The sequence below is a fragment of the Oncorhynchus tshawytscha genome, linkage group LG12 (genome assembly GCF_018296145.1).
Source record: "Oncorhynchus tshawytscha isolate Ot180627B linkage group LG12, Otsh_v2.0, whole genome shotgun sequence".
Classification (NCBI taxonomy): domain Eukaryota; kingdom Metazoa; phylum Chordata; class Actinopteri; order Salmoniformes; family Salmonidae; genus Oncorhynchus; species Oncorhynchus tshawytscha.
The window spans coordinates 73,687,298-73,701,974 of NC_056440.1; the positions used below are offsets into that span (position 1 = coordinate 73,687,298).

General features: G+C 42.7%; 1 protein-coding gene across 1 annotated transcript in view; it reads left to right on the top strand.

Moving 5' to 3' along the window:
• The first annotated feature begins 2,625 nt into the window (after window positions 1–2,625).
• Window positions 2,626–14,677, top strand: part of LOC112236511 (epithelial splicing regulatory protein 2) — a 30,596-nt gene continuing 18,544 nt past the window's right edge. Inside the window, 4 exon segments of the mRNA XM_042331053.1 lie at window positions 2,626–2,803; window positions 2,977–3,128; window positions 3,610–3,738; window positions 11,372–11,485. Coding sequence (XP_042186987.1) covers window positions 2,997–3,128; window positions 3,610–3,738; window positions 11,372–11,485 — 375 coding nt within the window. The 5' untranslated portion in view covers window positions 2,626–2,803; window positions 2,977–2,996.

The following is a 14,677-nucleotide window of genomic DNA, read 5'->3' on the forward strand; positions in this document are numbered from 1 at the left end:
GCCTTTAAACAGATTGGAAAATTCCAGAAAATTATGTCATGGCTTTAGAAGCTTCTGATAGGCAAATTTACATAATTTGAGTCAATTGGAGGTGTACCTGTGGATGTATTTCAAGGACTACTTTCAAACTCAGTACCTCTTTGCTTGACATAATGGGAAAATCAAAAGAAATCAGCCAAGACCTCAGAAAAATACATTGTAGACCTTCACAAATCTGGGTCATCCTTGGGAACAATTTCCAAACGCCTGTACAATTCATCTGTACAAACAATAGTACGCAAGTATAAATACCATGGGACCACACAGCCGTCAAACCGCTCAGGAAGGAGATACATTCTGTCTCCTAGAGATGAACGTACTTTGGTGCGAAAAGTGCAAATCAATTCCAGAACAACAGCAAAGGACCTTGTGAAGATGCTGGAGGAAACAGGTACAAAAGTATCTATATCCACAGTAAAACAAGTCCTATATCGACATAACCTGAAAGGCCGCTCAGCAAGGAAGAAGCCACTGCTCCAAAATCACCATAAAAATGCCAGACTACGGTTTGCAACTGCACATTGGGATAAAGATCGTACTTCTGGAGAAATGTCCTCTGGTCTGATGAAACAAAAATAGAGCTGTTTGGCCTTAATGACCATTGTTATGTTTGGAGAAAAAAGGGGGAGACTTGCAAGCTGAAGAACACCATCCCAACCGTGAAGCATGGGGATGGAAGCATCATGTTGTGGGGGTGCTTTGCTGCAGAAGGGACTGGTACACTTCACAAAATATATGGCATCATGTGGAAGGAATATTATGTGGATATATTGAAGAAACATTTCAAGACATCAGTCAGGAAGTTAAAGCTTGGTCGCAAATGGGTCTTCCAAATGGACAATGACCCCAAGCATACTTCCAAAGTTGTGGCGAAAATGGTTTAAGGACAACAAAGTCAAGGTATTGGAGTGGCCATCACAAAGCCCTGACCTCAATCCCATAGAAAATTTGTGGGCAGAACTGAAAAGCGTGTGTGAGCAAGGACGCCTACGTGACGCAGTTACACCAGCTCTGTCAGGAGGAATGGGCCACAATTCACCCAACTTATTGTGGGAAGCTTGTGGAAGGCTACCCAAAATGTTTGACCCAAGTTAAACAATTTAAAGGCAATGCTGCCAAATGCCCACTGACCCACTGGGAATGTGATGAAAGAAATAAAAGCTGAAATAAAATAATTCTCTCTACCATTATTCTGACATTTCACATTCTTAAAATAAAGTGGTGATCCTAACTGACCTAAGACAGGGAATTGTTACTAGGATTAAATGTCAGGAATTGTGAAAAACGGAGTTTAAATGCATTTGGCTAAAGTGTATGTAAACTTCCGACTTCAACTGTACATACTACCTCGTACCCCTGCACATTGACTCGGTACCGGTACTCCTTGTATTCAGTCTCATTATTGCTATTTTATCTTGTTACTATTTCCTTTAAACATTTTTTAAAATGTGTCTTACTTTTTAAGTCTGCATTGTTGGGAAAGGGCTCGTAAGGATTTCACAGTAAAGTCTACACCTGTTCTATTCGGCACATGTGACAAATACAATGTTATTTGATTATGTAGCAAATAAATAGGAGCTTGACAAACCTGGTGATGGTTAGTCATTACCAGCCAGGGACATACATGTATTTTCTGTATTAGGTGGTGGAACGGAGTTTCACTTTCAAACTTGGCACAAGAGAAGCTAACATTCCTAATATTCTTTTAAAAACATGGACCGACACCATCATTGCATCAATGCTGTGTAATAAATTCTACAGTCAAACTTGTTCATTATGTAATTCAACATTTTTACTGGATATGTGTTCAACAAAAGTTAAACATTGCCATTTTGCTACTATTTCTGTTAAGTATACACATACAATTTGATGCACACCTTGGATATATCCAACCTATGTACCACACAGAACATAGAATGCATTGCAACTGCCTGTGCACAGCAATGCTTGCAAGGCAAACACAGTGTTCTTTCATCTACCCTACTGCAAGCGGTACTGATGCACCAAGTCTGGAACCAACAGGACCCTGAACAGCTTCTACCCCAATACCATAAGACTGCTAAATAGTTAACCAAATAACTACCCAGACTATCTGCATTGACCCCCTTTGAGAGACTGCATTTGACTCATCACATATGCTGCTGGTATTGTTTATTATATTTTTCAAGTCACTTTATCCCTACCTATAAGCACATCGATTCGGAACTGGTACCCCACAAGTTATCATTACTCATTGTTTATGTATTCCTCGTTATTATTTTTCTGTTTTTCTCTACATTGTTGGGAAGGGAGCCTAAGTATGCATTTCACTGTTAGTCTACAGCTGTTGTTTGCCAAGCACGTGACAAATAACGTTTGATTTTGTTTTGAATGTAGCCTTACTTCTGGTGTGTCAAATCGCAATACACTGTCGGTGTGAGAGGCGTTAGGTGCTGTGCTACTTCAAAGGTGTGTGAACAGCCGGATTCTTATTTGCTACTACTTCCGCCAAACATGCTAAACCAATCAGGTTAGTTTACATAGATTTTGGTGCGCTATGTCCCGCCCTCACCTTTGCCATGCGGCCAATAGGCCAACTCCCCTGGGAGCTTGACTGAAAGTAAGCGGCTGAATCATACACAGGTAGCTCAGAAAAATAGCGAGGGTGAAAAACAATTCTGGGCTTGCCATGGAGTTCGTGTGAAAGAAAACAGGGATTTTTTCCAATTTTCTTTACCAGTTAAACCAGTGTCTTTGGATAGAACACGCTCAAGTACTTGATCAGGTAGAGTCTTTGGTCGAAATCTCTTTCGTGTCCTCTTGAAAATAATCTTTCTTTTCCCCCTATTCGTTTACTTGACTTCAATTGAATTTCCAGACCTTTTGTTTTCTTCTCTTATCACTGGAAAAAGGTGGACCCTGGTGTTATTTTTATTTCATCTTTGCTTTTAATTGTAGTTTTACCCTTGTGGTCCCTGATGGCTTCGCACAGTGATACTCTGGTGGTGTTCTTTGGGGCAACAGCTGGTGCAAATGGGGGTAAACTGGGTTCGGATGAGAGGGAAATAATTCTCTTGGTGTGGCAAATTGTGGATCTACATGAGAAAAAGGTACGGACTTTCTCACCCGTTGTAAAGGTTTCTTCTTGACTTTTTAGTGTTTTTGTGTCCTAAGTAGTGGATTCATGTTTTAACTTGACAGCTGACTTATTAATCAACAAAGGTATGCGTTCTGTAATTATTTGTGGGTCACAGTTTTAAAAGTGCGCATGGGCCTCAACTAATCCAACCGATCGGCTCATGGGTGTGTAGTTTACACCTGTCAGATTTAACTTCAGTGAAATGCTTTAAATATAGGATGAAAGAAAGCATACCTTTTTGGTTATATGTCAACGCCTTGACATTGGCAACTGTGCGTTGACAATTAACTGCTTTGTTTGACAATTAACTGCTTGTTTGATGGTCTGAGTTCATAAAATTGGCCTGTCATGTTTAGTGCCGACTTGGGAAATTATTTGCGTTTTCACCAAACTGTAGTTTAGAACTAAAATGGGTGGCACATGCCATGGTGAAACACCGATTCCGTTCACAGGTTGGGAAACTTCAGAGACGTCTTGTGAAGCCCGACTCTTTGGAGTTGACAGACCAGAGTAAAGAGGAGACTGGGCTGTCTGTGGAGGAACTCTACAAGGCTGAACCTCTGGACAAAGTTCTGCAACAGGTGAGACTGATTAGGCTACTGGTGAAGATTCCTGTTCAGGCCCTAAAACATTTTAGGACTCAAATCTGGAGTCTTGTCCTTTGCTTTCCTGCATTCTCAGACTTAAATATTTTAAACCTGACTCCAAAGAAAAGCTTAAGATGCTGAACAAAGCATTTCATCTATAATATGATAATGGGTGAACTTTAACTGGCAAAAACAACCATGCATGATAAGAATGACAGCATTCAAATGGTCTGTGTCACCAACCACCTGGAGGGAGATAACTTCAGCATCAAGCTTCATCCTGTTAAGTAAATGTCAAGGTGTGTCGATCTTTCTCAACAAATGGAAACCCCTGAAAGGTATCTGACCTTTACAAATGATTCCACTTGGTTTGGCTGCTGTTTGGCCTATTCAACTCTGACAGGTCGTGAGTAGTTCTATCCAAAATGCTATCCTATTCCCTATAGTGCACTACTTTTGACCAGAGCCCTATGAGAATAGGGTGTCATTTGTGACCGGCTCAGTGTAGTTGCTGGTTTGAGTAGGCTTGCTTGGCTAAGCAGTGACTGCCGTGGGGTTGAGGTAGGGACGGGGAGGCAAGCAGGTCTAGTCTTGTCCCAGACTGATGCGAGCTGCTGACATCTGGAAGACTGAATGTTTACCTGGGAATGCAAAGAAATACCCCTGCTGGGTAGAGGACGGAGAGAGAAAGTGGGGGAGTGACAGAGACCCCTGCCCATAGCCCAGTACCTGTTTTCTCAGGCCAGGTAGTTGTGCGATAAGGCAGTCTGTTCCTGTTTATGATGACCAGGATGTAAAAGTGTTTTCAGGTTCCACCTCCCCTGGTATGTTTTGACAAAAGGGCTTATGTTGCCAAACGTGTTTCTCAACCGCTCTGTCTGCCTGCAGTGTTGAGAGTATTTGTATGCACTCTGTAGGTAGGTAGTTACACCGAATCCCATCCACTCTGTAGGTAGGTAGTTACACCAAATCCCATCCCCTCCCCCAGCAGTATTTCAATCATTGAAAACCCCATATTAGCAGGCTCTCCTTGTGATTTAGGGTTATGATTAGAGGCGCTGTCTGACTCCATGCTGTGGTCCTCTCCCATGCAACAAGCAGGTTTGTTGAAGTGACCAGTCCTTCCTCAATAACATTTTGCAATATAGCCCCTGAGTTTGACAGTGCTCTTGCTGTTGTCACACTATAGATTTAGAGTAGATCCGTACTGCAAGATGCTCTCACTGCTGATTGCTGAAGTAATCTCTAGTTTGAGTTTCTATACCTGCAAGCCATCCCAATTCATTTGTTTTGTGGGTCTGTGGACCCTTTAAAGATTAACCAGAAAAATCCATTTTTTACTGGCTTACCTCTGTCTGCTAGGTCACTTTCTCTTGCCATTGGTCAGGTTTAGTTTATTTGTCTCTATTGATTTAAGTCAGTGGAGGAATGGAGACATTCAGCTAATGTGAGTCATACGAGAGACTGCCTTTGGGGTTGTAGGTAGGAATAGCTAACTAACCTAGCAGAGACCATATCTCAGTGGACCTGTCAATGTCATAAGGCCAGAGTAGCCAAGCCAAGGACACAGATTTGTTTTCTTTGGTGAAAGATTTATTTAGTCTGAGAAAAATGCCGATAGAGATTAGAACTGGGCTGCACCCTTTCCATTGGGGGGGACTTTAAATAACTACTGTTCCTTGTGGGCTTGTAGCCTGCCTTCCATTCAGCATATCAACAAGTTTCTCTCCCTAAGATTGAGTTTATAAAAATAAAAAGTCAGAATCCTGTTGTAGTTTCTCTAACTGTTCTCAGATCAATGGGTTTGTCTGGAAGACATTTGGGATTTGGACTTATTGAACCCCAGTCAGTCTTAGGCCCTCACTTATTAGGGCTAGTATTGAGTGTGAAGAGCCTCATATCAGTGCAGTGATAGTACACAGTACACAGGCTCTGACATGCTCTGTTCCAGGGACCCCGGAGCAAAGCGTGTTCAGCTCTCTGCTGCTAAGTCTCTCTCATAGGTGGGGCAGCGTCACCCTGTTCCAGGTTGTGAAGGCACTGGGGCAGGTGCACAGCAGAAGCAGATAATGAAAGATAGTGCCAGCAGCAATAAAACCCTCCCTCGGTCTTCTCCCTTCCTGCTCTCCAACAGCATTGTACCTTGTAGAGAACAAGCCAGAGGATCCTATACAGAGCCAGCATTGTAAACATCTAATCTCCACAGTCCAGTCATAAAATGACTAAAGTTTGGGACAGTGGTGTGAATGTAACAGGCCTAGCCATGAGTACTGCCTGGTACACTCTACTCTCTTATCGTGAGCCTCATCACCACCCCTGCTCTACTCCTCTCCATGGGTCCAGTCTTAACACCATGCAAACACACCAGCTATAGCTTATACCACAGAGCAAACACAGATGGGGCCAGGTTCAAGGGTAAACTCCTACCTCATACTCACCCATGGCACAGTGCAACAGAGAACCTCCCATTGGGGGAAAATGAAACCAATGGTAATCAATGAATGGTTGGCTGGTCAGATATATTACGGTGACCGTCTATGCACGTTCTCATTTGTTGCATGTTGACATTTCCTATTCTGACAGCCTTGCTGCTAGTGTTGGCATATTTATCAATGCCTGTTTCCTTTGTTAGGCCTGTCCTGTTGGACATGTTTGCTCTAATAGTATGCTGGTTTGGCAGAGAGGATAGAGTAAAGGGTGTGTCGCTTAGTTCCTTGAAACCATTTGTTTCTATTCCTAATCCTGCTGCTGGTTGTGCAAGGTGAGGCTGCATAGATGTGAAAACAGCCGTGAGCTAACAAACACCACACCCACCATGCATTAGGTTGAACACCACTACCTTCACATCCTGGTCTGTTCCTGCTTGTACGTGTGTGTGTGGAGAGGATTCTTGGTAGCTAAACAAATGTGATAGATATTTGCATGTCAGTGTCTGAGGTGACAGAAGAATGTTTAATATCCGATGGCTTCTGAGAATGATGCTCTACCCCCCCCGAAACAGAGGAATAATTTTGAATTCCACAGCACCTCAACCTGTTTGGGCTGTTTTGTTCCTCTCTGTGTCACATACTCAACTGTGTCAGTCGAGACTTTCCTTGACTAATATTTGTCCTATTATCTATGGGACTACTTAAATGACTGGCATCTATACCATAGATGTTACCAGATACATTACTGTATCTGTTGATACACTGTATGTCATAGGGGTATCATCTGTCATGGCTCCCAGATGATGACTCATTGACCTCTGGATCCTTGGCAGCCAGTCTTTTCAGAGAAAGCCAGTCAGTTGTCTTAGGGGCCTATCTGACCGGCCCACCTTAGCTAATGAGCTTCCTGTGTGTATCAGTGCTTCCCTAACCCAGATGTTATCACACTATGGTGAAATGTAGCGTACCAGGCCCTGAAGTGGCATGGGATCCCACAGCTCCACGTGGCAAGACAGACCTGTCCAACAACCCAGCATCCTGGTCCCGGTCACCACGAGGACTCAAACATCTCATCCCTTTTAGGGTGTGATAGGTTCAGGATAGCTGTAGACAATAGACGCAATGAAGGGTTCAACAAAACTCTCTTTTGTTTTGTAGTCTCAATACAATGCATATGATGGTATAGGGGGCCTAGTGTTGTTTTGTCCAGTGTGATGGTGTTTGTGGGTAACGGCAAGTGAGTTGAAATAAGAGCCCCCCCATTAACATAATTATTTCCCTCAAGTTGAACTCCCGGGTGGCGCAGCAGTCTAAGGCACTGCATCTCAGTGCAAGAGGTGTCACTACTAGAGGTCGACCCGAATATTATTTTTCAACGCCGATACCGATTTGATTTATTTGTAATAATGACAATTACAACAATACTGAATGAACACTTATTTTAACTTAATATAATACATCAATAAAAATCAGTGAAATACGGAACCATAAAGTATTTTATCTAATGGGTGGCACCCCTAAGTCTATATATTCTTGTTACATTGCACAACTTTTAATGTTATGTCATAATTATGTAAAATTCTGGCAAATTAGTTCGCAATGAGCCAGGCTGCCCAAGCTGTTGCATATACCCTGACTCTGCGTGCAATGAACGCAAGAGAAATGACACAATTTCACCTTGTTAATATTGCCTGCTAACCTGGATTTATTTTAGCTAAATATACAGGTTTAAAAATATATACTTCTGTGTATTGATTTTAAGAAAGGCATTGGTGTTTATGGTTAGGTACAGTCATCCAACGATTGTGCTTTTTTCGCAAATGCGCTTTTGTTAAATCATCCCCCAGCGCTGCATCGATTATATGCAACATGTTTAAATAATGCAAAAACAAAGTGTTGTAGAAGTAAAAAAGCTAACATTTGAGTTCCTTGCCCAGAACATATGAAAGTTGGTGGTTCCTTTTAACATGAGACTTCAATATTCCTAGGTAAGAGGTTTTAGGTTGTAGTTAATATAGTATTTATAGGACTATTTCTCTCTCTACCATTTGTATTTCATATACCTTGACTATTAGATGTTCTTATTGGCACTAAAGTATTGCCAGTGTAATAGTATAGCTTCCGTCCCTCTCCTCACCCCTACCTGGGCTCGAACCAGGAACACATCGACAAAAGCCACACTCGAAGCAGCGTTACCCATCGCTCTACAAAAGCCGTGGCCCTTGCAGGGCAAGGGGAATAACTACTCCAAGTCTCAGAGCGAGTGACATTTGAAATGCTATTAGCGCACACCCACCTAACTAGCTAGCCATTTCACATTGGTTACACCAGCCATTAGGCTGATAGGCTTGAAGTCATAAACGGCGCTGTGCTTACGAAGAGCTGCTAGCAAAATGCACAAAAGTGCTGTTTGAATGAATGCTTACGAGCCTGCTGCTGCCTACCATCGCTCAGACTGCTCTATCAAATCATAGACTTAATTATAAAACACAGAAATACAAGCCTTTGGTCATTAATATGGTCGAATCCGGGAACTATCATTTCGAAAACAAAACGTTTATTTCAGTGAAATACGGAACCATAAAGTATTTTATCTAACGGGTGGCATCCCTAAGTCTAAATATTCCTGTTACATTGCACAACCTTTAATGTTATGTCATAATTACGTAAAACTCTGGCAAATTAGTTCGCAATGAGCCAGGCTGCCCAAGCTGTTGCATATACCCTGACTCTGCGTGCAATGAACGCAAGAGAAATGACACAATTTCACCTGGTTAATATTGCCTGCTAACCTGGATTTCTTTTAGCTAAATATTCAGGTTTAAAAATATATATACTTCTGTGTATTGATTTAAAAAAAGGCATTGGTGTTTATGGTTCGGTACGGTCGTCCAACGATTGTGCTTTTTTCGCAAATGCGCTTTTGTTAAATCATCCCCCAGCGTTGCATCGATTATATGCAACGAAGGACACGCTAGATAAACAAGTAATGTTATAACTTAGATTATGAATGATTGTTTTTTTATAAGATAAGTTTAATGCTAGCTAGCAACTGACCTTGGCTTCTACTGCATTCGCGTAACAGGCAGGCAAAATTGGAAAAATCGGCCCCCAAAAATACCGATTGTTATGAGAACTTGAAATCAGCCCTAATTAATCGGCCATTCCGATTAATCGGTCGACCTCTAGTCACTACAGTGCCTGGTTCGAATCCAGGCTGTATCACATTCGGCCATGATTGGCAGTCCCATAGGGGGGCGCATAATTGACCCAGCGTCGTCCGGGTTTGGCTGCAGTAGGCCGCCATTGTAAAAAAATAAATTTGTTCTTTTAACTGACTTGCCTAGAAATTAGCCTCACTGACTCACAATTAGTCACTAACGACCATTAGATCTTCTGGACAGAACGTGATAAGTAGTAGCTAAACAAACCACAAATTGGTGAATAGTTTATTAGAAATGGAAAGAGTATTTGAGAAGTGTTGCCTATTTTGATGTTGGCTAAATTGAGCCATTTTTTTACTTTCAGTATCTTTCTAACAAAGGTATCTACATATATTTCAGGATGTGTATCAGAATTCATAAAAACAGTTTTGAGAACACAACTTGTCCAAAAAGTGGTTTCTTGGCACAACTTAAATTGAGCCACCTACACATTTTTGTACTGAATGAAGTATTACCACTACCTTTTTCAAAACCATGCCCATCTTTATTTCCAAAACACAATTCAACACAATCAACATCGCTTTTTTTGTCTTTTAACACGAGCTTAACACCTAACAAACACTTGAGCCCATAGACTGGAGCTCTCTGTTATTTATTTGACTGTTGCAGCCGACGTATATACTATTGCGTCGTCAGTGTACATACACACATGCTTTATTAAAGGTCACTGGAATATCATTAGTGAAAACAATAATGGCCTAAGGTACACCACACTCAACCAAATTTGTTATAGAGGCTTCTGTGCTGGGTTTAGGACCTCATATTGAAACTTAGAGACCCCAACTCATGTATAGAACAATCTTAAAATGACCTGTGGTTTAGACACGAGCATAATGAAAACTCTTAACACAATACATTAATTTGACTTGGTGAAAATATATATATTTTGGACCTAATTTGCTTATCACTTTTTCCATGTGGTTTCTTCCTTCACAGACTCAATAAAATGATGACCTCTTCCTCAATATTTGATCAGATTATACATTTTATGTGTGGTTTCCTAGAAACAAGGGTGGCTCAACTTACCCCACTCTCCCCCAATAGACAGGATACCAAAACTATATCCTCAAAGAAGGAATCCAGCCTAGCTAGAAATACAATTGGCAGCACTAACTGGCAAATTGGAGAGGTCAGTTTGTTGGTTGAGGTGATGGTGAGGTGTTATGTCTGACTGTTAAAAGACACCAGTAATGTTTACACAACACTAGTAATGGCCCACATTAAATGCAGTGATTATTACTGAACACAGACTTATTTCGGAGTCCCTGCTGTGGGGCATGGTAAGTGTTTTATAGGGCCTAGTGATTGGCAAACATTGTTTTATAGGAAGCGAAGCAGCGGCTGGTTTCTCTGGCTGGGGTTGGTTGTTTTCCCATTTCCTGTCTGTTTGGTCTGGTTGTGACTGTTGGTCTAACTGCTAAGTGAAATCCTCCCTGTTCCAGGTGCTGATTAGCACCACAATCCCTCTTGTCTGCTTCCTTGCTATGAAAACACCTGAAAAAAACTATTCACATTGGTCAATCTCAGGACGCCTCCCTACCTGTTCTTCCCCCAGAAAACACAAACCTACCTGTTCAGGGAACTTGTTCGTACCAGTAGGCTTATTTAAAGACTTGGCCTATTTAAAGTGTTAAAGGTTAGAAACGCTATGCTAATTCTTATGCGAGAGAACTCCCTGAGCACTTATTTGAAAACAAACCAAGCATAAAAACCTTTGTAGTTAGCAGTTTGCTGCAGCAGAGCATAATTAATCAGTACTGTGTTACTCTGTGGTTGCTCAGAGGTGACATTGGCACTCCCATGTTTGTCTGCTGGTCACAAGTGGTTTACACTGGATCTCTAAAAGACCATAGGGAGCTACTTGGCTGATAACTAAAGTATGCCTTTACTTTGTTGGTTTTGTTGTGTGTGTGACTCATTGTATGTTCTCACAATGACTCTCCTCTTGTATCTCTCTTCATTCTCTCCCTACAGTTCCAGCAGTCCGTCTCAGCGGAGTTGAAGGCTCTGGGCAGAAGCTCCTACACACTGTGTGTCGACGGGCCCCTCATCATACGACAGGCCCTTCACCCTGAGGCCTCCAAGAAGGTATTGATTGGCCCTTGATTTTCTAACCTACCATTTAGGGGAAATGTAGCAATTTTGATAAAAATATAATTGCCCATATTTACTGACCTAGTCAGGGGAATTTCCACCACGTATAGAGTTGAAGTCGGAAGTTTACATGCACTAAGGTTGAAGTCATTAAAACTTGTTTTTCACCACTCCACAACTATAGTTTTGGCAAGTCAGTTAAGACATCTACTTTGTGCATGACGCAAGTAATTTTTACAATTGTTTACAGACAAATAATTTCACTTATAATTCACTATCACAATTCCAGTGGGTCAGAAGTTTACATGTACTAAGTTGACTGTGACTTTAAACAACTGAGAATTTCAAAAAATTATTTCATGGCTTAAGAAGCTTGTGATAGGCTAATTGACATAATTTGAGTCCATTGGAGGTGTACCTGTGGATGTATTTCAAGGCCTACCTTCCAACTCAGTGCCTCTGTGCTTGACATCATGGGAAAATCAAAAGAAATCAGCCAAGACGTCAGAAAAATAAATTGTAGACCTTCACAAGTCTGGTTCATCCTTGGGAGCAGTTTCCTAACGCCTGAAGGTACCACATTCATTTGTACAAACAATAGTACGCAGCCGTCAAACCGCTCAGGAAGGAGACGCGTTTTGTCTCCTAGATATGAACGTACTTTGGTGCGAAAAGTGCAAATCAATCCTAGAACAACAGCAAAGGACCTTGTGAAGATACTGGAGGAAACGGGGACAAAAGTATCTATATCCATAGTTAAACGAGGCTGCTCAGCAAGGAAGAAGCCGCTGCTCCAAAACCACCGTAAAAAAAAAATCTGACTACTGTTTGCAACTGCACATGGGGACAAAGATCATTATTTTCGGAGAAATATCCTCTAGTCTGATGAAAAAAAAATAGAACTGTTTGGCTATAATGACCATCATGTTTGGAGGAAAAAGGGGAAGCTTGCAAGCCAAAGAACATCCCAACCGTGAAACGTGGGGATGCTTTGCTGCAGGAGGGAATGGTGCACTTCACAAAATAGATGGCATCATGAGGGAAGGAAAATTATGTGGATATATTGAAGCAACATCTCAAGACTTCAGTCAGGAAGTTCAAGCTTGGTCGCAAATGGGTCTTCCAAATGGACAATGACCCCAAGCATACTTCCAAAGATGTGTCAAAATGGCTTAAGGACAACTAAGTAAAGGTATTGGAGTGGCCATCACAAAGCCCTGACCGTAATCCTATAGAAAATGTGTGCGTATAACTGAAAAAGTGTGTGCGAGCAAGGATTCCTGCAAACCTGACTCAGTTACACCAGCTCTGTCAGCAGAAATGGGCCAAAATTCACAACCTATTGTGGGAAGCTTGTGGAAGGCTACTCAAAACATTTGACCCAAGTGAAACAATTTAAAGGCAATGCTACCAAATACTAATTGAGTGTATGTAAACTTCTGACCCACTGGGAATGTGATGGAAGAAATAAAAGCTGAAATAAATTATTCTCTCTACAATTATTCTGACATTTCGCAACGAAAACATGCGGTCTCTCCTTCACTGCAGCCGAGGTGAGTAAGACATTTAAACGTGTTAACCCTCACAAGGCTGCAGGCCCAGACGGCATCCCCAGCCGCGCCCTCAGAGCATGCGCAGACCAGCTGGCCGGTGTGTTTACGGACATATTCAATCAATCCCTATACCAATCTGCTGTTCCCACATGCTTCAAGAGGGCCACCATTGTTCCTGTTCCCAAGAAAGCTAAGGTAACTGAGCTAAACGACTACCGCCCCGTAGTACTCACATCCGTCATCATGAAGTGCTTTGAGAGACTAGTCAAGGACCATATCACCTCCACCCTACCTGACACCCTAGACCCACTCCAATTTGCTTACCGCCCAAATAGGTCCACAGACGATGCAATCTCAACCACACTGCACACTGCCCTAACCCATCTGGACAAGAGGAATACCTATGTGAGAATGCTGTTCATCGACTACAGCTCGGCATTCAACACCATAGTACCCTCCAAGCTCGTCATCAAGCTCGAGACCCTGGGTCTCGACCCCGCCCTGTGCAACTGGGTACTGGACTTCCTGACGGGCCGCCCCCAGGGGGTGAGGGTAGGCAACAACATCTCCTCCCCGCTGATCCTCAACACTGGGGCCCCACAAGGGTGCGTTCTGAGCCCTCTCCTGTACTCCCTGTTCACCCACGACTGCGTGGCCACGCACGCCTCCAACTCAATCATCAAGTTTGCGGACGACACAACAGTGGTAGGCTTGATTACCAACAACGACGAGACGGCCTACAGGGAGGAGGTGAGGGCCCTCGGAGTGTGGTGTCAGGAAAATAACCTCACACTCAACGTCAACAAAACTAAGGAGATGATTGTGGACTTCAGGAAACCGCAGAGGGAACACCCCCCCCCCCATCCACATCGATGGAACAGTAGTGGAGAGGGTAGCAAGTTTTAAGTTCCTCGGCATACACATCACAGACAAACTGAATTGGTCCACTCACACAGACAGCATCGTGAAGAAGGCGCAGCAGCGCCTCTTCAACCTCAGGAGGCTGAAGAAATTCGGCTTGTCACCAAAAGCACTCACAAACTTCTACAGATGCACAATCGAGAGCATCCTGGCAGGCTGTATCACTGCCTGGTAAGGCAACTGCACCGCCCTCAACCGTAAGGCTCTCCAGAGGGTAGTGAGGTCTGCACAACGCATCACCGGGGGCAAACTACCTGCCCTCCAGGACACCTACACCACCCGATGCTACAGGAAGGCCATAAAGATCATCAAGGACATCAACCACCCAAGCCACTGCCTGTTCACCCCACTGTCATCCAGAAGGCGAGGTCAGTACAGGTGCATCAAAGCTGGGACCGAGAGACTGAAAAACAGCTTCTATCTCAAGGCCGTCAGACTGTTAAACAGCCACCACTAACATTGAGTGGCTGCTGCCAACACACTGTCAATGACACTGACTCAACTCCAGCCACTTTAATAATGGGAATTGATGGGAATGATGTAAATATATCACTAGCCACTTTAAACAATGCTACCTTATATAATGTTACTTACCCTACATTATTCATCCCATATGCATACGTATATACTGTACTCTATATCATCGACTGCATCCTTATGTAATACATGTATCACGAGCCACTTTAACTATGCCACTTGGTTTACATACTCA